This window comes from Dipodomys merriami, unplaced genomic scaffold (genome assembly GCF_024711535.1).
Source record: "Dipodomys merriami isolate MVZ:Mamm:240054 unplaced genomic scaffold, mDipMer1.0.p SCAF_7, whole genome shotgun sequence".
Classification (NCBI taxonomy): domain Eukaryota; kingdom Metazoa; phylum Chordata; class Mammalia; order Rodentia; family Heteromyidae; genus Dipodomys; species Dipodomys merriami.
In genome coordinates, this window is record NW_027206290.1 from 32,486,391 (window position 1) to 32,512,859 (window position 26,469).

At 41.2% G+C, this 26,469-nt stretch overlaps 2 protein-coding genes across 3 annotated transcripts in view; both read right to left on the reverse strand.

The window, feature by feature from the left end:
- The window catches only part of Slc16a4 (solute carrier family 16 member 4), a 29,261-nt gene extending 14,081 nt beyond the window's left edge, over nt 1-15,180 (reverse strand). The window contains exons 1-8 of one of the 2 annotated variants that reach the window (XM_070006260.1): nt 15,058-15,180; nt 13,263-13,375; nt 7,653-7,785; nt 6,917-7,060; nt 6,606-6,767; nt 4,301-4,810; nt 2,526-2,737; nt 983-1,076 (exon numbers count right to left, since the gene is read on the reverse strand). In XM_070006260.1, the coding sequence (XP_069862361.1) occupies nt 983-1,076; nt 2,526-2,737; nt 4,301-4,810; nt 6,606-6,767; nt 6,917-7,060; nt 7,653-7,785; nt 13,263-13,349 (1,342 nt within the window). In that variant the 5' untranslated portion in view covers nt 13,350-13,375; nt 15,058-15,180. The remainder of the gene's footprint in view (nt 1-982; nt 1,077-2,525; nt 2,738-4,300; nt 4,811-6,605; nt 6,768-6,916; nt 7,061-7,652; nt 7,786-13,262; nt 13,376-15,057) is intronic. The other variant, XM_070006261.1, reaches the window with a different exon arrangement.
- A 4,691-nt stretch (nt 15,181-19,871) lies between these two features.
- On the reverse strand, nt 19,872-24,045 carry Lamtor5 (late endosomal/lysosomal adaptor, MAPK and MTOR activator 5). The gene is made up of 4 exons (XM_070006262.1): nt 23,828-24,045; nt 23,140-23,201; nt 21,051-21,168; nt 19,872-20,531 (listed from the first exon to the last, which is right to left on the reverse strand). Exons 1-4 carry the CDS (start codon nt 24,022-24,024, stop codon nt 20,471-20,473), a joined length of 438 nt encoding a protein of 145 aa, XP_069862363.1. The 5' UTR covers nt 24,025-24,045; the 3' UTR covers nt 19,872-20,470.
- Nucleotides 24,046-26,469: the final 2,424 nt, after the last annotated feature.

Here is a 26,469-nt window from a genome sequence, read left to right on the forward strand (position 1 = left end):
AAGCGGTAGAGCGCTTGCCTTGAGCTGAAGAGCTGAGGGACAAGCGCCCAGGCCCAGAGTTCAAGCCCCACAACCGCCAAAAAAAAAAAAAAAATCTATTTAGGTCAAGCTGATATTTCCAGTAAACAATACTTGATCCTTAAACTGCATTTCAGCCTTGACATTAACTAAAATAATAAGAACTCAAAACTACCCTCCAGATTTAAAAGTAACAGAATTCCTAAATATATAAAGTGTGAACTTGTATATAACACTTACTAGTAAACCCCAAGTAGCATTTCCACAGAAATCCTGCCCTAATTAAGGCCAAATGTTCTCCTACCGTTCCTACAGAGAGAAAAAGGACCACTCTGCTATTAGGTTTGCTATCTTCAGGCTCTGTAAAAGTAACTGTTAGTGAGATCACTTCTCACCTTCTTGGCTAAGGTGAAGGATAATATGCTAGTGTCTTGTCTTCCCCACCCTCTCTTCTTTCATCATTTATTTATGGTAGAATCATCATGGTTGTTTTTTTTTGTTGTTGTTTTCTTTTGTTTTTTGTCAGTCCTTGAACTCTGGGCTCTTCAAGTTGAGTGCTCTACCACTTGAGCCACAGTGCCATTTCTGGTTTTCTGGTGGTTAATTGGAGATAAGAGTCTCACAGACTTTCCTGCCTGGGCTGTCTTTGAACTGTGATCTTCAGATCTCAGCTGTCTGTGAAGCTGGGATTACTGACATGAGCCACTGGTGCCTGGCTCATCATTTTGAGACTGATAAAAATCTGGATTGTTTCCCCAGATATATATTCTCTGCTGTAAGATTCCCAAGAGGATATAAGAATCTTAATAGTACATGTCTATTTAACCTTGGTGATGGAATGGAATGGAAAACGAAATGCCAGCCATAACATTTAATCTGATATTGCCATCCTATACTGCCATTAATCTTGGATCAGCCTATTCTTTTATTGCTTTGGAAATTTGTTCAGAATGTGATTTGGTACCTGCTAGTGGTGGTCCAGAAAGGACAGCCATCCCAGCAAAGAAACTGGCAAGTCCCAAAAACGTGTGCACTCTACAATTCTTAGACAGATCAACCTGTAGTGATTAGAATTCAATGTTAGCCATATTGAGGATGAAATCTGTAGAAGCCTAGGGACAAATATTGTTTATGTCATGTCTGAAAATAATGTGACTTCTGGAGTAATTTAAGTTGCTGTTTACACCTTTGTATTAATATACTAAGGAACGGGGCAAATAGGAAGCAGTAAATTGGCTAGAGAGACAACAGTGTTTTTGTTTTTGTTTTTCTTTTGTGTGTAATTTATTAGTAGAAGAAGGATAGCTTTTGGTTTGGGTTTTTTATTCTTTTATGCGGTTTAGGAGTACTTTTTTGCCTCTGAACCTCATTAGTCTTTTTTCTTCTTAGAAAGTGGTAGGGTTGGGGCTGGGAAGGTAGCTCAGTGGTAGAGTGCTTGCCTTGCATGCATGAGGCCCTGGGTTCGATTCCTCACCACCACATAAGCAAAAAGAAAAAAGCCGGAAGTGGTGCTTTGGCTCAAGTGGTAGAGCGCTAGTCTTGAGCTGAAGAGCTGAGGGACAGTGCCCAGGCCCAGAGTTCAGGCCCCACGACTGGACCCCCCCCCCCAAAAAAAAAAAAAAAAAAAAAAGAAAGTGGTAGGGTTTATTGTTTTTTTTTTTTTTTTTTTTTTTTGACTGGCAGTGGGGCTTAAACTTAGCTTGTTGCTTAGCTTTTTCACTCAGGGCTGGTGCTTTACTTAAAACATTCCTCCAGTTTCACCTCTTTGCTTGTTAGTTGGACTTATCTGCCCACTCTGGCTTTGAACCATGATCCTCAAATTTCAGCCTCTGAAGAGTAGCTAGAATTACAGACATGGGCCATGGTACCTGACTTTTAAAAACTGGTGTTTTATAATCTGAAATGAGAATGATAGTCCTCAGTCCAATTCTGGCTGAGTTAACAACTATGGGTATCACAAAGAATTGATTTCAGTTTTGTAAAGCTAGAATGTTGTTCAGGCCTCATACAATATTCTGGTGTCCTGCCATACTTAAACTGAAAATAGATCGGATATGTTTCAGCATTTTGAAGATCTAATTCTAAGAGAAGTTGTTCCAGGTTTTTCAAGAACACAGAAACATTCAAGAACACAGAAACATTTGTGTAAGTAATTCAGTTCCATTTGATTTCTTGTTATAAAAAGAATAATATAAAGGCCGGGTATCCGTGCCTTATGCCTATAGTCCTAGCTATTCAGAAGGCTGAGATCTGAGAGTCTTGGTTCAAAGCCAGCCCAGGAAGGAAAGTTTATGAAATTCTTTATCTCCAACTAACTACCAGAGAGCTGGAAGTGGAGCTAAGGCTCAAGACACTAGCCTTGAGCAAAAAAGCTTAAACATAGCACCCTCGCCCTGAGTTCAAGCCCCAGGACAAGCACAAGAAACAATGAAGATGTATTCTCTTTGGGGGAGATTATTATTGAAAGTAAAATGTACTAAATAACATAAATGATTGCTTCTACTCACCAGTACAGGAAGTATCAGTGCCAGGTAGCCACCAGTGAAAATTGCGAAGAAGATGGTGTAGGTCATAAGTAGTGAAAATGTGGTGGCTAAAGGAGCAAGCAGGTTAGTGATGCCGCAGAGGATGAGGTAAGACTTGTGGTATTTGTACTTTTTGATCCAGTTTTGATCAGCAACCCATCCAGAAATGAGCTGACTGACTGTCTCAATAATGCCTGGAATAAAAAAAAAAATACTACTACTATAATACCTGGAATAATATAGAAAGGTTTTAGGAAATCCCATTTTCCTAACTCTTTGAAAAGTGTGAATACATAGACAGCTTTTCCTTAGGGTATAGACTGGGACTTCCTGTTAGGATTTTTTGTTCCCGTTGCATAACCTTAATCTGATTTTACCAGATTTTTTTTTTTTTTTTTAATTTTGTTTTTGAGTCCAGTCATGGGGCCTGAACTCTGGGCCTGGGTGCTGTCCCTCAGCTCTTCAGCTCAAGGCTAGCGCTCTACCACTTGAGCCATAGCGCCACTTACGGCTTTTTCTTTTTTGCTTATGTGGTGCTGAGGAATCGAACCCAGGGCCTCATGCATGCAAGGCAAGCACTCTACCACTGAGCCACCTTCCCAGCCCCTGATTTTACCAGATTTTGTAGTTAAAGAAAACATAAGGCTGTGTATCCTGCTTTCTGTTTTTTTTGCCGGTCATGGGGCCTGAACTCTGGGCTTGGGTGCTGTCCCTCAGCTCTTCAGCTCAAGGCTAGCACCCTACCACTTGAGTCACAAACGCCACTTCCGGCTTTTTCTGCTTATGTGGTGCTGAGGAATCGAACCCAGGGCTTCATGCATGCAAGGCAAGCACTCTACCACTGAACCACCTTCCCAGCCCCTATCTTGCTTTCTTATATACACAGTATTATTTGACAGAAGGAGTATCATTTTAGTTGGAATATTTAAAACCAAGTACATTCAGCTTTGTGAAGACTTGGTAAATTCACTTTCCCCAAGAGATAAGTAGGCAAAAAGTTAATGTTGAAGTCTTCGGAATTTCCAGATATGGCATAAACTAGGTTCATCTCATTTTTGTTTTTCATACTTTTCTGTCAGTTGTGATCAAACAACTTGTGGTCAAGTATTCTGTCGCTAGATGTTTTTATGAGTACTCCCAAGAGGTTTTTATTTTTAGCTTATTTGATGTCATCTAGTCCATTCGTGACTATCCTTAAGAGTATTTTCTGTCTTACTATGATTTCAAGAGGAAATACCAATAATACATTATTAAATGCTTACTCTGGGCCAGTCATGTACTACATTCTACATGGGTTACATTTTTAACCCTGAAAACTTTAATGAAGGTAGGTATTGTTCCTGCTACAGATGAAGAAATTATAGCACAAAGAAGACAAGTCAGGGTCCATACAGGCAAGAAATACAAAGCGAGAGCCTGAATCCAGGCAGTCAGTCCTTTCAGTCACTACACTATGCCCTTAATATTTTCTGTTTCTAGGATAGCTTTTGTCACTGAGCCCAGCTTTTTGAAATTCAGTGTTTCTCCAATAATCGATATCTACTGTGTGTTACATATATGAAAATGATCGCGATTAAGATTTGGATTAACAGGAGTATCTGTACAAGGTGAAAGGGAAATGACTAGTGCTGTGCTAGCCTCAAAAAATTTGCTTCTCCTAGTCTTCCCATAACTTCAACAATTTAAGACAATTTAATAAACTGTTATAAAACTAAATTTTTCCTTCTAGGTAGGAAAAAGTGATTAAGTTTTCTTACCAGCTACAGAAATGAGGTAAGAGGCATCCATAACGTCGATGTCCAGTGTTTTGGCTCTGGCTACCAGATGAAAGGTAGGGATGAAATATGCTAACTGACTTAGGAGAAAAGACCAGGTAAATATGTAGAAAAAAGGATTCCTGAAGACAGAAGTGTCAAAGAGTTCTTGTTTGAAGCACCAAGAAATAGACTTTTTCTTATAACCTCCTTCATTACTCAGGGACAGTCTGTTCCTGTTAGGCCCACTGTTGAACTCTTCTTCACTTTGATCTTGTGAGACAATTAAAGTTGTATTGGGTTGTCCGGCTTTCTGCATAGTACTGTCCTTGACAGAAGACTCTTGGGTCTCATTGCAGCATGCTGTTTCTGTCTCGCATGATACCTCTGAACCACTTGCAGACAAATCTTTATCTTTAATATTAGAATTCTCGCATTTGATATGGATAGGTCTTAACAGCATACTAGAAGGCACCAAATTCAATGTGATAGCCCCAAATAACATAAGAGCACCTAAATAAAAGAAATTGAGAAGTTGAAAATAAGCATTCAGTTCACAATAGTTTGTATTCATAAATTCAGAAGAGATCCTACTATATAATCTAGTAACTTTTTTTACCCTCAGTATTGGGGTTTGAACTCTGCCTCCAAGCTTGCGAAGCCGGTACTCTACAGCCAAATCACACCTCTAGCCCTGTAGGCTAAATTCTTGAAAATACTAAGAATTGAAACTGTTAACTTGTTGGCTATATATATTGCTGTGTCCCTGTAAAAATGGGAGTCCTTTAGAGGTAGACAATGAGAAAACTACACCATTAGGTGTACGGTCGAAGGAGTTCATTTTTGCTCAAGAGGAAAAAAGAACAAAATGTGCTTTCGAGGGGTAAGGGTTGTATTTCAAATGTTAGAAAATTATATATTCTAGGTTGGGTATTGGTGGCTCATGCCTATAATCCTAGCTACTCAGGAGGCTATGATCTGAGTATCATGGTTGGAAGCCAGCCCAGGCAGGAGAGTCCATGAGATAGATAGATAGAAAGAAAGAAAGAAAGAAAGAAAGAAAGTTATGTGCTCTAAATAGGAGTTTACAAGTGATAGTATAGATTTAAAAACAAAATATGGAATTAGATAACAAGAATCATCTAGTAACAGCTTTAGAAGGGAGAAATGCCCTTTTCATTCGTTTTATCTGACATTTAAATTTTTTCCCCTGAAAAAGACAGGTTCTGGTCTTGCCTTTGAAGCTGAATAGTTGCTTGATTTCATCAGTTGCTCAATTTTTTTTTTTTTCAGATCAAAGCTCTGATTTGAGGGCTGGGAAGGTGGCTCAGTGGTAGAGCGCTTGCCTTGCATGCCTGAGGCCCTGGGTTCGATTCCTCAGCACCACATAAGCAAAATGAAAAAAGCCGTAAGTGGCGCTATGGCTCAAGTGGTAGAATGCTAGCCTTGAGCTGAAGAGCTGAGGGACAGCGCCCAGGCCCAGAGTTCAGGCCCCACGACCGGACCCCCCCCAAAAAAAAAAAAAAAAAAAAAAAAGGTCTGATTTGAGTATAATGCTTTTAGCAAGACAACAGGCTGTATAGGCTTTACCCATGATACAGATTTGTCAGCTGTTCCTATGAACAATGACACTGTTAGATGGGTTTCTGTTTTGAAAAGGAGAATCAATAGGACTGTTATGAACATAGATACAGGCACATGAGTACATACATGTACATAAGTCTTTTCCAGTAATTATGATTATTTTAACCCAAATGTTAGATACAATGAATAATAAAAGTGCTTTTTGTCTAAATTCACAGTGGATATATGGAAATAGTAGTTAATATATAAATGACAAAGAACAGTCTTTTACAGAATATTTTTTCCTGTTTCATCTATTTGATAAAGCCTTGTGGAAGAGTTTTTTTTTTTTTTTTAATGTGGATTTTTTTTTCTTTAAAAGAAAGTATGAAAGGTAAATGCTTGGTGAGGAAAGGAGGAAGAAGAGGGGAGACTTGTTTCTCCAGGGATGTCACTGTCACTAAAACATTGTTTCCAATGTTTAGAGTACTCTCCCATTACCTCAGTCTTCCAAATTTTGGGTAGCTTTCATGAGGTGACAGCCTACTGATGATATCTTCTGTCGTGAAATTTTTTCCAAGGAAGATGAACATGTGTCCTTTAGACACATGTGTCCTCATTTCTTCTCTAGAAATATGTTTTCATTTTTTTATTTTGGCTTTTTCTAATACTGGGAATTAAGCCTAGGGCCTTGTGTATATTAGGTCTTGCAGAGTCAACAGTTTAGAGAGTTAGACACACTCACCTGTCCAGTCATAGAGATCTATCAGGAATTTCGTGAAGGGTGCCAACAGAAAAGTCAGTCCCATCCCTGAACGGGCAATAGCTGTAGCAAGAGCCAATCGCTTTCTGAAGTATTTGGTGATTACCACAGCAGCTACTTGGTATAAAAAAGCAGATCCTAAACCTTAAAAAAAAAAAAAAAAGTTTGGAATTACTATTACATTTGGTGATTTTTGTATAAGAAGTCAATTATTGGCATTTGGGATCAAACACCAGTAGTAGGGAAAGTTCCTGCTTCATTTTTCTGTAGTGTTCTATTAACAATGGACTCACCAGGTAAAAGTCCCATAGTCACACAAAGAAAGGGAATGCCTGTGGCCCAGCGACTGATCAGGTAGCCACCAGAAATAAGGGAAGTCCCAAGAACAGAGGTAGTTTTTTCTCCAAGTATGTCACAAATGATGGCAGCCAAGGGACCTTCAGAAAGAAAAAGGAAATGCTAGATTAATGGCATCCCGGTACCATAATGAATGGAAGGGAGGAGGTAACACAAAAGCACTTTGGAGTACTGTATCTTTCAAAATAGGGGTATGAGTTTTTATAATACAGTCTCACACTTTTGCTTTTTGAAGGGGAAATTGAAAATGCATTGTAAATGTAATTATTCCAGTAGACTGTAGCTACTATAAACTGTATCATCTATCACCATATTCTACCCCTGACTAAAGCTAGAAGAGAAGAAATTGGTTCTGGGTTTTGTTTTGTAGATGACACTAGTACTTAATGGCTAGACTTCTAGGTTGAGGTCCTGACTCATTGGACCTTTATTATGTGCATTTTGTCATTCATTACCTGACTGGAAAGAAACAAGGCATGAAATGTGAATAACAGAATAGTTGGATTCTTCAACTTTGACCCCTAATTTCTCAATATACTGATCAAGTCAAGTGGAGGCCAAACTTTATTTCCTTACTTTTCTCAGCACAAAATACTGAAGGCTAGTAATGATTCAGTCTTAGAAGACTCAGGGTCATTCTCCATGGAGAGCAAGTTTGTGCCAACTTTATACCTGCACAGAAACGAAGTGATGACATGATAGATCCAATCCAACCAATTTGCTCTGAGGTGCCTTCAAATTCTTCTTGAAAGACCACAAAGAAAATTGCAAATGTCTTGGTCATCCCCATCACAAACACATTTACCTAAATCAAAGGAGAATAGAGTCCATGTCTGGTGGCAAGCAATCAAGTGTAGAGGAGGCTGCAGCTGCTGGAGTTTCTGTTGCTCTAATACTTACCAGTTTGTTTTATTGGTTGTTCCTCATTATAGTACATAGTATCTGGGAGTGTGTGTTGGGGGGAGGGTCATTCCTTTTTAGATTGGCTAATCACATTGCATGAAAAAGTCTTAATCTTCATTTCAAGGTTATAAAATAGATATGTCAGTTTGAAGTTTGGAGAGAAAAAAAAAGTTTCCAAGGATGGTATTAAAGCTGAGATTTGTGTCAAATAGAGTCTACTGACCCTTCCCCCCTCCCCCGTATTCATCAAAAAAGGAAGAATTAGGCCTTCCAATTCTTAGGTTAGCTTTGATTTACATCTTTGCTTCTAAGCTGAATAACATCTTTCACTTGGTGTACAGCGTGACCATATAATTGATCATCTAAATTGGGACATTCTTGAGAATGAGTGCTTAGTTATGCCAGGATAGCAAAGGATTGACTGTCTTACTGGCTTAGTCCTGTGGCCCAACCTTTTCTTCCTCTGTTCTATCTAGCACTCCTTGCCTGCCCATCTCTTCCTTCCATTAGACTTGCTCCTTTTGAGGTCATTTTTCTTTCTAAGAATTAGTAACTTTGGTTTCTTGGTAATTTTAGTAGACGGGGGGCCATGAACAGTTTTTCTTCTTTTTCTATTCCCCTTTTTCCTGCTTCGTGATTACCAGGTAAACTATCTGAAGTGGGAGCCCAAATGAATATCTAGCCATGGTCTTCATTCCCTCAAAGCCATGTGCTACATTATGCCACTGTCTTCATGAAATTGCTTGCTTCCTTGTTTCAGTAGTCTTGGCTTTTCCAGGCCCTTTCTCTCCTTTCCACCTCACAAGCATTGCTTGAGAATCACAGGATCCTGGGTTCCCTTTTGCTCTGCCTACCTGGTAGAATTTTCCCTCCATAGTTCTGCCCTCCGTTCACCTAAAACTCCCTGGATAGTCATGCACCCCTAAGGTTTTAATTACCACCAGTGTACTTGTAATGGGTATGGATTTAGAATCAAATCAGCCTTCGTTTGCTAGAACCTTGGCTCTTCTCATGAGTGTAACTTGGGACACTGGGCCAACTATTTTGTCAAGGTTAAGATTCCTCTTTTTTTTGTGAATAGACAATGTAAATATTAACACATCAGGGATATGAGAATCAAGATTTTAAAGTGGCAAAGCAAAGACTTTAATGAAGGGAGGGAGTGATGAATGTGGGGGGGAGAGAGAGAGAGAGAGAGATAAGAACAGTGAACAGTGGCCTGATCTGGGTGGTACAAGAGTAGTATTTCTTGGCTGGAGGTAATATTTAATCAGCATTGCTCAGAGGCTGGGAAAGCTAGGATGGAAAAAGCTGTGAGCCTAGCTCACATGACTAGCAAGCATGACACTAGGGAGTTTAAACAGTAATCGAGCCATTTAAAGAAAATCAGTGCAGAAAATAAGTGTCCTCTTTCTGTAAATGAGTGTTCTTTGCTTGACATGTACAGGATGCTGACTTCTTTCTTAGCCACAAGTTTGGCTAGCAAGTGGTTCTCGGTTCAGAATATTTTATTTATCCTTGATATCTGGATGTCCAATAACTTGTCTAATATCTTCCGCTGAGTATGTGGAAGGCCTAGGGTACTGAAAATGCATCTATCTTTTTCTCTTCCCTTAAAGCCATTCTATTTAGGTTTTATTTTGACCAAGGATAGTAAAAACCTCTCCCTACGTCTGTTTTCCATTTACTAAGCAGACTACATAGGTCTATATCTATATGCTTATTCCTGTTCCTTGAACCAAGTTTGGCCGGTTTTAGTCCTGTTACCAAGGTCCACCTCTGATAGTGTAAATGGCGCACCCATAAATAAAGCAACACTAGAAATTATTGATTCCCTATTTTTCCTTTAATTTTTTCTCTTTTTTTTTTTTTTCCTGTTGTTGGTTATCTGGCTTGAACTCGGGGCCTGGGTGGTGTCCCTAAGCGATTTTGCTCAGGGCTAGGGTTCCACAACTTGGAGCCACAGACCCTTCTGGTTTCCTGGAGATTAAGCGTCTCATGGACTTTCCTGCAGAGGCTGGCTTTGAACCACAAATCCTAGTCTCCTGAATAGCTAGGATTATAGACGTGAGCCACCAGTGGCTGACCCTTACTTCTTTTATCTTTTAAGAACTGTTAAATGGGTTGAAACTAGAAGGTATGCCTTAAGCATGCCTTCCCTACTCTCCCAGTAAGGTCCTTTACCAGGCAATTCTAATTGACTTGGAAGAGCAGGTGTTACCAATCTTCCCAGCCCTTTTGAAAAATTAGAGTACTAGATTGTGCCAGTTACTTTTTTTTTTCTTTTTTCTTTTTTTTTGGGTCCGGTCGTGGGGCCTGAACTCTGAGCCTGGGCACTGTCCCTCAGCTCTTCAGCTCAAGGCTAGCGCTCTACCAGTTGAGCCACAGCTTTGCCAGTTACTATTAAAAGTTTATACTACTCTTCCCCACTGCCATATTGCCCAGCTCATCCAGACCTCCAAAGACAAATATATTTTTTAAAAAGTCTGTTAGGTATGTCTATCCTCTCATCCTACTGCTCCACTGAAAACAGAAGTCCACTAGCTTTAGTCCCCACACTTACGCTCTTAAGATTATCAGAGACTTCTTTGTTGCTAAGTCAATGGACTATTGTCCTTTTTATCATAATTGGCCACAGCAACATTGCACATCATTTTCTACTGACAGTTTCTGGATTATCACTGCTTTGCTTCTGTTTCTGCTTATTTCTGAGCTCATTCCCAAGGTTTTCCCCTCACCCCTCTTCACCTACTCCTGCTGATTTTGCCTATGTTGTATCAAAGTTCAAACTACTGTGTCAAAGACACAAATTTAGGTGTAGCTGTACTTCAGGGGCTCGGATGCCAAACATTTCTTTTATACATTCTTCAGATTCAATGTCTAAGATTAAATTATGCAAGTTTTCAAGTTTTCCTCCTTCCTGTGATCTCCAGTGTTCAAGCCAGCAACCCAGGACTCCTTGATTCCCATTCTCTGACATCTATATCTTTTGTTTTTTTAGTTTGTCTGTCTGTCTGTCTCTCTCCGTCTCTGTCTCTCTCTGTCTCTGTCTCTCTCTGTCTCTCTCTCTCATCTCTGTCTCTCTCCTCCTCTGTCTTTTTGGTTGGTCCTGAAGGCTGAACTCGGCCTGGGAGCTGTCCCTCAGCTCTTCAGCTCAAGGCTAGCACCCTACCACTTGAGTCACAGCACCACTTCAGGCTTTTTTTCTGTTTATGTGGTGCTGAAGAATCAAACCCAGGCCTCATGCATGTGAGGCAAGCACTCTACCACTGAGCCAACTTCCCAGCCCATGTTTTTTTAGTTCCCCTTTTTGATGTGCTCAGGTCTGTATTTTTTCTCTTCATCATTGCTGTTATTGCCTTCATTTAGGACCTTCTGTTCTTACTCCTTCCAGTTGTCCTTCCTGTGTTCAGGCATAATTCTGTAATCTATTATCCATGCAGCAGCCTGAGCTGAAATTTCTGAAATGTATGTCTGATTCCATCATTCCTTTAACTTTTCTTATCAGCACTTTATAACCTCAAGATAGGAGCCAGCATTCTGAACGTGACTGATAAGGCCCCTGCTCATCTCTGATTTCATTTTCCATTTTTTTGTTTATTTGTACATCTTACTCATTTTATCCACCATCAAGTATTTCCTGAGTGCCTGCTGACATATGCTATGGTGTACAGTAGTGAGCACACAGGTTATAATGATTTCCTCACTTGGGGGGCACTTTCTGAAGCAGTTTTTTATTTACCTTTTCAGGACTCCTCTGTTACAGCAAAGTAACTTATAAACCTATAAAAACATAGTTCTCAGCAGGCACTGGTGGCTCATGCCTATAATCTAGCTACTCACGAGATTGAGATCTGAGGACTGTGATTCAAAGCCAGCCTGGGCAGGAAAGCCCATGAGACTCTTCAATTAACCACAGTGGCTGAAGTGGTAGAGTACTGGCCTTGAGCACAAAAGCTCAGGGATAGTACCTAAGCCCAGAGTTCAAGCCCCAGCACTGACCAAAACACACACACACACACACATTCCTCTAAGGATCCACATTGCCAATATGAGCAGTAAATGAGTTACTGGGTTAATTAACATTGTGGTAGGATTTTTGTGCAGCACTATACTTCTAAAATGGGACCTAACTTACTAATCTGGTTGTAAGGCACGGTTTCTCATAAGCAAATAAACTAGGAAGTAACTGCCTATCCACAGAGGGTAATGGGAAAAGATGGTTCCTGGGGAGAAAAGTGGGAAAGAAAGTGACCCTTGCCAACAGTGCCTACTCTCCAAAGCATGCTTTTTGGAGGTGACCCGGCCAAGAAGGACTCAGATTTAGGGTATCCTTAGATTCATATTAGTAACGTGGGAGTGGGCTGAGGGTTCCACATTGTATGGAAATGAAGCCAGTGTACAATAAATAGGGCTCTGGAGTTTTATAATACATCTTCACTGGAGACCTCTGTTTCCCCTTTGTGTCACTCAGAAGAGGCATGATGTATTCCTTAGGTTTATAGAGCTGGTTGTCCACAAGGTGGACTGCATATACCAATACTAACCAAGACTGTGCTTGTTGTAGCACCAAGAAAGAAAGGGTGGTTTTGTGAGTGTATCTCTTAAATTTATACAATGTTTGTAGAAATGAGTTACAGAGTTGGCACTACTCTGTAGAGCACAACTGTGCTCAGATTACCAACATTCTAGAATGTGCAAAGTAGTGGCACACATCACAGTTGTCTCATAGCAACTCTACAAGCCTCTGGGGCATCTGGGGGCCAGTGGTGTGTGTACACAGGAGGCTGAGGTAAATCTGAGGGTTGAGATTTGGAGCCATTTTGGGCAGACAAACCCTTAAGACAATGTCCAATTAACCAGAAAGAAGCTGGAACTGGAGGCATGGCTCAAGTGATAGAAAGTCAACTTTGAGTGAAAAAAGCCAGAGTCCAAGGCCCTGAGTTCAGACATTAGTAGACAGCAGGCTGAACAAAGGAAATATTCCCATCTACTCTCAGTAAAGGGGACTGCCAACCTTAGTGTTAGGTATTTTCCTGGGCCAGCTAGGCACTTTTTAGCATTGTCCAGTGCTACTTGTGGGATGGCTAAAAGTATGGTTGTCTCCAAATCCCAATTGCCTTGCTGCCATGAAACAGCCGCTGATCAAGATGAGCAATCAGAGGGCTTAGGAGTGTAGAGAGGAAGATAGAGGACTAGCTGGAGACACTTCCGCTTTCACTCAAGGGTATTTCAGCTTTCTCCTGGGCTCATTGTGGGCCCTGACTGGCAGTTATGGGTAGTTCCTGGCTCTTATATGCCAAGGATTTCCTAAGTGATGGCTTCTCTAAGCCTTTCTACAGACAACCCATGCAGTTGGAAAGGTGAAAACATGCTTACCAGGAAAAAATGAAGCACAACCATCCATCCCCATCCTCCATCTGGGGTTCTAGTGTAAAGCCAGACTTTCCCCTTCCTCTCCAGCATGATGATTCTGTATTAAGTCCAGAGCACTATAACATTGAAAACAGTTGGTTCAGTCAACAAGAAACTGATTAAAACCTTTTTTGTCTCATGTAAAATCACTTGCTTTGTAATTTTTTTTTATCCTGTAGTTACATGTGAAAGCAGCCTGATGTGCCAAATATTCATTTGCTCTGAACTCCCTGACAGTAGAGTGAGTTGCCATTCTTCCACCTATACTCAGACCTGGGAAATTCCCAAGGGTTGTAAGCCACCCTTCAGGCCTTGACTCCAGAAAAATATAAAGTGAAGGGTGTTTTAGGTTTAGGATGTCTCTTTTGTACAGTAGTAGTAGTAAGGGCCAGGAGTGGCGGGTGGGGGGGAGGGGGGATAAGGGAGGCTTGAACCCAAGCCTGGGCATTTTCCTTGAGCTCTACCACTTGAGCCACGGCTCCACTGCTTTTTGATGGTTAATTGTACATGAGACTTACCTGCCTTGGCTGGATTTGAATTTTGATCCTCAATTCTCAGCCTCTTGAGTGGCCAGGATTAAAGGCATGAACTAGGCCACCAGGGCCTGGCCTGGTAAATTGTTTAAAGGAACTGAATAGATATGACAGCAAAATGAAATTATCAGCCCTTTGAATGAGCCCTGGATCAGAAAAAGAAGTTGGAGAGGCCACGTGGAGAAACTTCAGTAAAAGTTCAATCTGTGCTACTATGGTGGTCTTAGAGTTCTTCAGGAAATTATTGTTCCTAGGATCAAAGTATCTACTCTGTGGCACCTTTACATAGAGTTAGTTCAGCGAGAAAATATTTATATATGACGTGACAGTAAAAAGAACATGTAGGGGGCTGGGAATGTGGCCTAGTGGTAGAGTGCTTACCTAGCTTGCACAAAGCCTTGGGTTCGATTCTTCAGTACTACAGAAACAGAAAATGTCAGAAGTGGCCTTTGTGTCTCAAGTGATAAAGAGTGCTAGCCTTGAGCAAAAGAAGATCAGGGACAGGGCCCTGAGTTCAAGAGCCAAGACTGGCAAAAAAAAAAAAAAAAAAAAAGCATGTAGCTGGGTCTCCGATGGCTCATACCTGTAATTTTAGCTACTCAGGAGGCTGAGATCTGAGGATTTGAAACCAGCTCAGGAAGGGCTGTGAGATTTATCTCCAAAAACCAGAAAAAGCCAGAAGTAGAACTGTGGCTCAGGTTCTAGCCTTGAGCAAAAGGGAATTTAGGGACATCACCCAGATGAACTGTGATCCCCAGATAGCAACCTCTTGAGTAGTTAGGATTACAGGCATACAAGCATGAGCCTGGGTGCCCAGCCTTGTAATTTTTTTTTTTTTTTTGTCAGTTGTGGGGCTTGAACTCTGGGCCTGGACACTGTCCCTGAACTCTTCAGCTCAAGGCAAGCACTCTTCCAATTGAGCCACAGCGCCACTTCGGGTTTTCTGGCAGTTAATTGGAGAAGTCTCACGGACTTTCCTTGCCCAGGCTAGCTTTGAACTGTGATCCTCAGATCTCAGCCTCCTGAGTAGCTAGGATTACAGGCATGAGCCACCAGCACCTGGCTATGTACATGTTTTAAGTGAAGGGTGCAGCATTCATTTTGGTGGGCTGCTTCTGGAAAGGACAGTCAGCCAGCAGCAGCATGTATGACACAGATTAGGAGAAAAGCCTGTCAGCCAAGACCAGGTAGAAAACCATCCCAACATGATCCCATTTCTACCTTACCTTTGTTAGGTTGTTCAGCAAAATCCTCTAAAGACAGGGCAAGTTTGGAGAAAAAATAAATTGTACTATCTCACAGAATGTTACTCTGTTGAAGACATTTCATTCTGCTGTGGTGAAAACAAGTAAGCTTTGTACAGCTGGGCAGGGCAGAACTAGTTTAGGCCCTCCTACCAGTGGACTTTACTTCCTGAGGGAGGAGGAAAGTCTGTAATTTGAGAGCTTTTTAGCCAGACCAAAACTTACTCTGAAGGTAGACTCTCACCAGAGGGTAAAAAGCAGTTGTCTGAATAAATCAAAGAAAATCTTGTTCTCAAGGTTGGGAGATGGGGCTTAAAACTAAATACTTGTCTGGAATTCCACGTCCTTTTTTTTTTTTTTTTTCTTTTTAAGCTTTTCTTTTCTTTTTTTTTTTTTAATAAATGTGTAACTTTCAGAGGTGTACCCAGGCAGTCTTAAGTTTAACGTATTTGTAAAGTCTGTTCATTGAAGATTCTAAGTACTATTTTTGACTTTGAGATCTCATTTTAAGTGCCTTTTTGATTGTTACCTTCAAGTACCTCCCACGAAAGGATGCATATTTGTGGTAGTTTTAATGAAATACTTTTTCATTGCTCTTTGAAAAGATTAACATTGAGTCTCACCAAAAGTAATTCAACTGTATTTCCTTCCTTTGCTCCACCCTCTACATAAAAAAGTCTACAGGAAATTGCCTTTCATCTCCCCATACCAACATTCCAGATTCCTAAATTCCCAGATTCCAGATTCCTAAAGTAAGTTTACTTTAGGCCAAAGAGTGTTTCTCTTCTTTTATCTGGAAACCCTACACATTCATGAATGTTCCCCTTTAAAAATAAGGGGCATCTCAGTCTCAAAGCAAAACTAATACTTCTGATTAAAGTGCTTAGGCAAAAGTGCAGGAGCCCTTAGTGGTTTGGGAAGGATGCTCAGTAAGTAACCTTGGAAAGATTGCAATTATGTGGGTGTTGATAGTAAGGATCAAATAAACATTCAACAGAAAGGAAATGTTTTCAGAGAGCTCTTTGTTATTTATATACGCCAGAAAACATTTTTAGTCAACATCTGTAGGACTGTTTTTAGTTTTTTTGGTGGCACACTTGTTACTCTTTCAGAGCCAGGCTGTCTGATTCTAACCACTGAGCCTGAGCTTTATAGCTCTGTCTTGGGAATCTGAGACCATGTTTGAAATGTGGCAGGAGTCATTAAAAGACTAAGAAGGCTTCAAAATCCTCAGAAATGTGTGTGTGCGTGCATGCACACATGTGCATGCCTGTACTAGTGCCTCAATTCTCACTCAACTTTTTTCTCCTTGACTTTTTGGTTCTTTTGCTACATAATTGGAGATTAGACCCAAGGATTTATCTGGCAAGGCTGGCTTTGAACTATGATCCTCAGATCTCAGCCTATGGAATAGCCTATGGAATAGGAGTGAGCCGCAGGTGTATGGCTAAACATATCTTATTTATATAAGTATATGAAGTGGAAGCTTTGAGTTGTATTGTTAAGTATAGGCTTGGTTAGAATATTTACTTTGTGTGTGTGTGTGGGGGGGGGGGGAGCGGTACCAGAATTTAGGGCCAGAGTACTTTCCTTTAAGTTTTAGTCTTAAGGCTGGTGTTGTGCCACTTGAGCCAGAACCCCGTTTTTAGTGTTAGAGATATGAGTCTCAAGGGTTTGTCTTCCTCTGTGGCTTCAAACTATGAAGCTATGATTACAGGTATGAGCTACTGGTGCCCCGTTAACTTTGCCATTTTAAAGCCTCAAAGACTGGGTGAGTCATCCTCCCTGAGTGTTTCCAAAATGGCTAATAATATTTTGTAAGGTGTTTTTGAGGATTACAATGTGTATATAAGATAAACTGCACATTTATAGGATTGCTGTTGATACCGGGTTCATTAAAAGTAATTCTTGCTGGCATCAGAGAACTTAAAATTACATAGTTCCTTCCATTCCTTAAATGATGAATAGATCACTGTACCTGTAGTGTGTAAACAATATAGTTTATGTTGAACATACTTAACTTCTGGAAGTCTGAAAGTTTGATAGGTGCTAGTAGAAAGTGCTTAGGTGACTGGTACATAACACGTTTGTTGTTGAATATTACCATCAGAATGCCTGTGAGAAATTTGGCCTACCCAAAACCAAACCCAGTCACTTTCCCCCCCTGTAATCCTGCCCTCTGAGTGCTTTTAAGAAACTAACTCATCCACAAAGGTGCAATGTCTATGTGTATCTCTGATCATATAACGTAGTATTTATCTAAATGAATTCCAGGAAATGGAAACAAGAGGTTTATTCTTTGTTGCTGTTTTGATTTGTTCATTTGTCTTTGGGAAGGTAAGGAGGGGCACAGAAATGGGCACAAAGGGTGAACAAATGCAGCAGTGGTACTTACTAGATACTATGTTGAAAATGAACTATTCAATTTGAGGGTGGGAATGCCAGGGAAAAACTGGGACAGGGAGGGAAAGAGTGACATTGTTGAAAAAGAAATGTACTCTTTACCTGATTCATGAAACTAACCCCTCTGAACATCACCTTTGTAACCATAAATTACAATAAACAAACAAACAAAAAACACTAGTTCATCAATAACCTAGACTAGCTGGGTGCTGGTGGCTCACACCTGTAATCCTAGCTACTCAAGAGGCTGAGGTCTGAGGATCAGGGTTCAAAGCCAGTCTGGCAGGAAAGTCCTTAAGACTCTTATCTCCAATTAACCACCAGAAAAAGTGGAAGTGGTGCTGTGGCTCAAGTGGTAGAGTGCTTGCCTTGAGCTGAAGAGCTCAGGGACAGTGCCCAGGCTTAGAGTTCAAGCCCCATGACCAACCAAAAATAAATAGCCCAGACCAGAAAATGCAATCATTGTTGACTCTTCAGTCTGTTTTCTTCCTTGGGGTGACTGTTGGTCTCATATTATCTTGTCAAGCCTATTTCTAAAGTGGCAACAATACATTGCAAGATAGGACTCTTGAGATGAATGTGAGTGGCTTAGTATGTGTCTATCATGTAGCACAGATGTCTCTAAAGCCTGGCTCTTACTATATACATAGGCAAGTTTTTCCTTGGGGAAATAGATGAATCTCATTTGCTTCAAAACCCATTTAAAGAAAAAAAAAAAAAGCCAATTTCCTTGACTTAGCTTCCTGACCAGTTCTCACATCTTGCCTACCAAAGCATTTGCTTGTTTGTGCTCACAGTTGAACTGGGGCTTGAACTCAGTGCCTCATTCATACATGCCCTCAGCATTTTTGCTCAAGGCCAGCACTTTACAACTTGAGCCACACTTCCATATCTGACTTTTGCTAGTTAATTTGAAGCCTTGTAGATCTGTCTGTCTGGGCTGATCTTAAACCTCGGCTCACAGATCTTAGCCTTCTGAGTAGCTAGAATTATGTGAGCCACCAGCACCCAGCTTAAAACATTTGCCTTTTGGTTTATCCACTTGCTAGAAACCCCTCATTCCTTAATGCAAGCATTATGTTTGGAGGTCCAATTTATACTACAAAATCCTTTTGTCCTATATGCATATTCATCTACTTAGCAAGTATCCAGTGCCTTCTATGTGCTAAGAAATGTTCTAGGTGCTTGGGATACATCTGTAAATAAGGCAAAAATAAAAATAAGGTGCTCAATTGGGCACCAGTGTGTTATGTCTGTAATCCTACTCCTGAGTAGGACTGATTCAAAGCCAGCCTGGGCAGGAAAGTCTGTGAAACTCTTATCTCCAATAAACTACTCAGAAAAAGCTAGAAGTAGTGTTATGGCTCATGGTAGAGTGCTAGCTTTGAACACAAAGAGGCTCAGGGACAGCACCTAGACCCTGAGTTCAAGCCCTAGGACCAGCAAAACAAAAAACAAAAAAACAAAACTCATGCCCTCAAATACCTGTACACTAGTAGAGATATAGCAAATATATGTCTGGAACATGACATACATACATAATCATTCTATTAGAGTATAAGCCCAAGGACTGGAATCATGTTTTACTTAAAATCTTTTTTTGTCGGCTGTGGGGCTTGAACTCTGGGCCTGCGTGCTGTCCCTCAGCTCTTCAGCTCAAAGCGAGCACTCTACTGCTTTGAGCCACAGCACCACTTCTGGTTTTCTAATGGTTTATTGGAGATAAGAGTCTCATGAACGTTCCTGCTCAGGCTGGCTTTGAACCACGATCCTCAGATCTCAGCCTCCTGAGTAGCTAGGATTACAGGTGTGTGCCACCAGCGCCCGGCTATTCTGGACATTTTTTTATATTGTGAAATGTCAACTTGCTAAAGTGCAACAGAACTTTATTCAAATTGAACAAGTTGAAGTTCTTTGTGACTGCTTGTACCCACTGTTCTTGATAACATAATGGCTGAAGACCTTGACCTATATTTACAGGTGGTAAAAGATTTTTTTTCTGGCCAAACATGTCTGTTTCATTGATGGTCTGTTTGTTGAGTGCAGGTTTCAAGTTGGAGTCCAGAGTCCAAATGGCAACTTCTACTCCCTTAGCCTTACTTATATAAGCCTAAAATAGGGCAAATGAGAGTACCTGCTGTACAGTGAAGAAGTTTCTGACATGTAATAAGGATTTAATGATATTGGCTATATAGTATTAGTTACGTTATTGAGGTAAAGTATGTGTTTGATCCATGAACACTGCTGTGAGAACACATATTTCCATGAGTTTTTGAAAGAGAAGCAAGTAGTTTGCACAGAGATCTTGGAAAACTTTCCCTGCCCTCCACTAGAATAACTGGGATTAAAAGAACACATGGTAAGAGTTTAAGAAATTCAGAAAAGACACAAGATTTCCTCCAAACAGATTTATTTATTGTATATAGAAAATTCTATAGACAAACTGACCTGGAACTAATTGTTCACCTCTTGCCTAACCAAACTAGATCACTTGCTATTACATCAATACTCATTTTGGTTTGTCCTGTCTTATCTATTTCTCCCTGCTGTAAACCCCTTGTTCCTCAGTACATCCATATTTTCTTTGGACACAAACATGCTTCAAAACGTGATCCTTTCTTAGCCTGGTGCTTGTGGCTCATGCCTATACTTACTCCTAGCTATTTAAGAGGCCAAGATCTGAGGATTATAGTCTGAAGACAGTTTGGACAGGAAAGTCCATGAGATTCTTATTTCCAATTAACTGCCCCAAGAAGCCAGAAGTGAGCTGTGGCTCAAGTGGTAGAGCACTGGCCTTGAACATGAAAAATTCTTACATATTGAGAGGTTAGTTTAAAAGCAATTTACATAAATACATAAATGTATACCAGTGAATGATCTAACCACTGGAACATCAATAGTTTTACAAGTATAATTTAATAGTTTTACAATTTTTAATTAGTACTGTTAGGCTGAATCCCTATGACAGGCTTCTATAAAATGACATGAAATGTCAAGAGGCCATTTTGTGCACTGCCACTGTTATGCCATCATGTTTCTGGATCATAATGTTCCTGAAAAAGAAGAAAATATTCAATAAAACCTTAAGTGAAACTTAAATGCAAAATTAAAGATGTTTGGCTTAAAGTACAAAATATCAACAACACTTTTCTACATTAAGAATTATATATAGACCACATAGCTATTTGAAAAGACAAAGAAAGGTTAAATCATATACTACATCCTATGCTTCCTCTTTGTTTCTCTATTTCTGGCTCTCTCAAAATTGTGATCATATTATGCAGTTTTGTTTCCTAATCTTTTTTACTTAGTATTATTATAAAGACCTTTACACATTTAAGAAGTTTCTATTCTTCGATCACTTCTTTTGTGCCATTACTTTTACTTAGCAGACTGATAGTACATGACAATTATTACTCTTCACCTAAATGTCATGTGACCTGAAGTAATATTGCTTCTTGCGTGTGGTAAGGTTGACTAAGGAATCAATTATAAACATAAGGAAGACCCCAATCAAAGGCTTCACAACTTTTTCTGAACAAAATGAAAAGGATCTGCTGACATCTACTCACCCATTATCTGATTCTAGACATACCACAGGAATATCAGTGGGGTCAGAGGTTAGCTTAGCTGCTTGCTGAGCAAGAACAGATATCACTCCAGCATGTTCATCTGACAGAGTACCCCGGCCTGGAAAATTGAGGACACCATGTTATCTGTCCAAAAGTGAGTAGAGAGCTATAGTAGTAGTATCTCACTAGACTACTCATAAGAAGGTTCAGTTCATGGTTTCATAAATTCATTTTATCGGAACCTTACTAAAACCAAAAAATTCAGAGGTGAGGCTGACAAAAAGCAGTCAATAAGAGCAAGGGACTTGTTGAATTAATTCTATAGGGGAAATCTCATTTCCTTTTACAGTGTTCATGGACTAAGTATTTAGTCAAGAGTTAAGCTCTGCTGTAAATCACCTTAACAGTATGTGTGAATATGCTATGATCTGTGGAATACTGCTGCTAGAATAATTGGCTACTTTCACTTGTCAATAGAATTGTCTAGTCTGTATAAAAGTTAGTATAAAGCAGTAAGTCTCAGGTACAACACAAGTAGTTACTAAGTTTATAATATCTATAAGTAAACACAATACAAGCTCACTGGTGCCTGAAACTAAGTTAGATAATAGACACTCCACCACAGCAGAACAGATGGATTCATTACTGTAATATAAAACTCTCACTGTCCAGATATAAAGACCTTGAAGGTTTCTTAAGAATTCTTACATTAGAAATAAGAAGTCTTAAGATTTTAACTTTCCTGACATTAATTAACAATATTTATTTACTTGCTGGACTTATTTCCTTAACTGTATTTGCTAAGGAATATTGTCTGGCTCTGTGCTAGGATTTTATACACAAATCTTGCCTCAATCACTTGGTAGTAAACTATTTTAGCTTGAAATAGTTATATAAGCTATTTTTTTTTTTGGGGGGGGGGTCCAGTCGTGGGGCCTGAACTCTGGGCCTGGGCGCTGTCCCTCAATCTTCAGCTCAAGGCTTGCACTCTACCACTTGAGCCACAGCACCACTTCTGGCTTTTTTCTTTTTGCTTATGTGGTGCTGAGGAATTGAACCCAGGGCCTCATGCATGCAAGGCAAGCGCTCTACCACTGAGCCACCTTCCCAGCCCTATAAGCTATTTTCTATCTTCTCATGGTACAGAGGCTTCAGATGCTAGGGAAGTACTCATGGTCCCAGCCCTTTCGTATTTGTGAGACTTTGCCTGTGTCAGCCTGGAACTCAAGAACTTTTGCCTCTGCCTCCATCTCCCAAGTAGAGAAACAGGCATCACAGGCCTGTACCACCACATCCTCCTGTGTGTATTTATCCATCAGACAGGGTTATTTTGAGGGATACATATGCTGGTACTTGCCAGGGCAAGGAAGAGATCAATAAATGTAATTCTATAACTATTATCATTATTAAGTAATTCGTAAGGAAACAGGCTTTGAAAGATTCTTTTTAGTCCAAGCTCATATTACTAGTAAATGAGATTACTTAATAGAGTTGAACTTACATGTGTCCTACTCTAGAACCTCAATATTACTTCCAACTAATTTATTGTTATAGCTGGACTAATAAATAGCAATATGCATTTGGCAGTTCTTGTGACAACTGGAGATAACATATATAAAGCCTAACAATTCCTGTACAGGAATGCAATCGATAAAATGTTAATAATATCCTTTCTAGATCCAATTTACAATGAATACAACTTTAATACAACCATTTCATGACTGCAAGGCATTATTTCACTTTTAAGTAACACTTAAAGAATTTCAGGGGCTAGGAATATGGCTCAGTGGTACAGTGCTTGCGTAGCATGCATGAAGCCCTGGGTTCAATTCCTCAATACCACATAAACAGAAGCTGGAAGTGACTCAAGTGGTAGAGGGCTAGCCTTGAGCAAAAGAAGCTCAGTCAGTGCCCAGGCCCTAAGTTCAAGCCCCAGGACAGGCAATAGATAAATACAAACCAGTTTTTCTAATCTTATTTGCAGAAAATCTCTACTCTCACAAGAGTTCCTTGAAAGTAGAAAGGTAACAGGAAACCTAATGAGTAGGCTCCAACAACTCAACTTCAAAGGAAGGTATGTGACACTTACAGCCCAGATTAAGTCCTTGTGAATCTGTGCACAAGACTCCAACAACGGATGGATTCTTCATTCTGATTCCAGAACATGAAAGAGATGAATTAAATGTTTAGAAATAATTATGCAACATATAGGCAAAACATTAAGTACTTTAAACCAGTTTCCCAGCCTTGTTTCATTATCACTCACCCTATTATACTTAATCCAACCGTTTTTCTCTGATGAGAGAAAAGTAACCCTGAGCTTTAGAGAGCCCCAAACTGCAGTACCAAAATTTTTGTTGTGATTGCTAAAAAGATGCATACTTGAGTCTACTAAATCCGCGTCAGAGGTCCCGCGAGGGGAGGAGAGGCCCGGGGACCTAGCTGGGAGGGAACTGTCTCCTAATCCGCTTTACGTTTTCCGATTTTGAATATACAAAGACACTCGAAAAACGAAGTGATGTCTCCCATCAGCTTCAAGCGACCCCGCAGGCTACCCACGCGAGGGGAGGTGCGTGATCCCGATGCGGGGCTCCGGGAGCTGGCGCCGGCGGCTGCAACCCCGCGTGGCGCGGCCCTCCCGGAGCCCCTCCGCCCCTCCGCCCCAGGCCGCGGGTCCTCGGGGCCGCCAGGCGTCCTCACGCCGCCCGGCCGGCATTCGCAGCCCGTGCCACCCGTCCAAACTCGGAGCGGCCGAAGGGCCGGCGCCGCTCACTCACGTGTCCTCCAGATGCTGCTCCAAAGTGGCTTCCATCCCGCCGGCGGCCCACCTCGGCGCGAGACCCCGCGGCGCTCCGCGTCCGGCCGCTCCCGAGGCCGCGGTCACGTGACGCGGGTGCGGCGCGCGGCCGGACGGCGTCTCCAGAGGGACCAAATTCAGAGCGCGGCCGCGGCCGCGTTCTTTCCCGGAAGACATCGTCGCTCGGTCGCCCCCGCGGAGTCGCGTTTGCACGTCCCGGCGGCCCAGGCCCCGTTACCCGCAGAAACCCACTCTTCGCCGGCGCGGAGGTCCGCAGCCGAGCCTCGGCACCGCGGTTCCTGGCCTGGCACTTCGTCTTGGCGATTCTTAACCTTTGGATTTGGGTTCAGAACGGCCCTGTGTGTTGCAGATCCTGTAAAACTTGAAACAAGGTTTTACAGTAACCGGGCGGGTCGGGTCAGCGGGGTCTCGTCGGGGAGGTGGAGGCGGGAACGCGGGGATCCCGGACCGCCGGGGTCGTGGAGGGTCACGCAGGGCCAGCCCCACGCTGGCAAGGGTCGGAACCTTAACCAACACATTGATACTCTCAACAATGATGATTATTGTCCAGTGCTCGCGGCTCACGCCTGTAACCCCAGCCATTCCCGAGGGGTTTGAGGATTGCAGTTCGAGGCCAGCCCTGGCAGGAAAGTCCGTTAAGACTCTGATCTCCAAGTGAGCACCCCAGAAAGGCTGTACGTGGCGCTGTGGATCAAGTGGTAGAGCGCCAGCCTTAAGCAAAACATCGCAGCCAGCGCCCCGGGACCTGAGTTCAAGCCCAGGACTGACACACGTACACACACAGTAATTATTAATTATTATTATTATTGGATGGCAGGTCTCATGGCATTTTCATACTTGCATATTATTTATTTTGCTTATTTTTGTTAGGAACAAAAGATAAAGAGGCAAAAGGCAGACACGGATGAACTCAACAGCCAGAGCAGGTTTATTTGGGACAAACTTGAAGGGGACTCTGCACCCAGTAGATAGAATACACCTCTTACAGGCGTGTGTGTGTGTGTGTGTGTGTGTGTGTGTGTGTGTGTGTGTGTGTTCCATCAGTATTTACCTGCATCACTTAACTTCCGTTCTGGTTGATTCCCTCATCCATTGACCCTTCTGTCATATCTTTATTTTTCACAATCTGTTTTGTGTGTGTGTGTGTGTGTGTGTGTGTGTGTGTGTGTGTACATGTATGCACGTGTATGCTGGTACTGGGGCTTTAACTCGGGGCCTTGTGCTGCTATGTAGTGTTTTCCCTCAAGGCTGACCACTCACCATGTGAGCCACATATATTTCTGGCTTTTCAATAGTTAACTGGAGATGAGTCTCAAATTTGTCTTCCCAAATTGTTTTTCTGCATTAATCCTCTGATCTCAGCCTCCCTGAGTAGCTAGGAGTCTATAGGCATGAACCAACAGTGCCTGGCCAATGTTTTTTGTTTTTGTTTTTTAAACATAAATATCAAGTTGTAAAACATAACATTCACCTTTCTGACTCTGGCTTATTTCACTCAGTATAATGTTCTGAACTTCCCGGAAAATAACAATATCATCCTTTATGTATATATACTGCATTTTCCTTATCCATGTATCTGTTGATGGTCACTTAGGCTGATTCTATGACTTCACTATTGTGAATTGGGCCCCAATAAACACAGATGTATAGGTATCTATTGTATGCTGGTGTTGATTTCCTCAGGTTTACCTCGGATTGGTAGTTCTACTTTATAATTTTTTTGAGGAACTTCCATACTGCCTGCCTTCAATAGTGGTAACACTAAGTTAAAGTCCCAACAGTGAATGACTCCTTTTGTCTTCAAACCTTTGCCAGCATTTGTTTGTTTTGTTGATAATAGTTGTGTGTGTGTGTGTGTGTGTGTGTGTGTGTGTGTGTGTGTGTTGGTGTGCGGTCTTAAACTCTGCTTGGCTTTGTTGCTCAAGGCTCATGCTCTACCACTTGAGCCCCAGCTCCATTTTAATTCTTTTCTGGTTAATTGGAGGTGAGATCTCACAGACTTTCCTGCCTGTTCTGGCTTTGAACCACCGTGCTCAGATCTGTTTCCTGAGTAGTTAGGATTCCAGAGGTGAGTGAGCCACCAGTACTCATCCATAATAGCCATTCTGACTGGGATGAGATGGCATCTTGATGCCATTTTGAGTGGCATTTTCTTTTGTGGTTGAGGATGTTTTTTCATGTATTTATTGGCCACTTACCCTTCTTTTTCAATTCCCATTTATTGATTGGGTTTTTTCATTGTTTAGCATTCTGAATTCTTCATGTATTTTGCATATCAGTCCTTGGTCAGAGCGGATAGCCCTCAGCTTTTGGCATAGATGATCCCCAATTTAATAGCATAGAGCCACAAGGGCACAGTACCGAGACCCTCAATTTCCTTAGACATTATTACTTGCATGGGGAAACAGGTTGATTCTCCTATACAGCACAAACTTTCTGTTTTCAGTACTTGTATTCTCTGATTTTATTTATTTATTTATTTTGAGACAGGATCTTGCTGTGTAACTCAGGCTGCCTGGAACTCACAATCCTCCTGCCTCAGCTTCCCAGTGGTGAGCCACTAGGGCCTGCGTTGGTATTTCATGAGATAAGGGTTGAGAA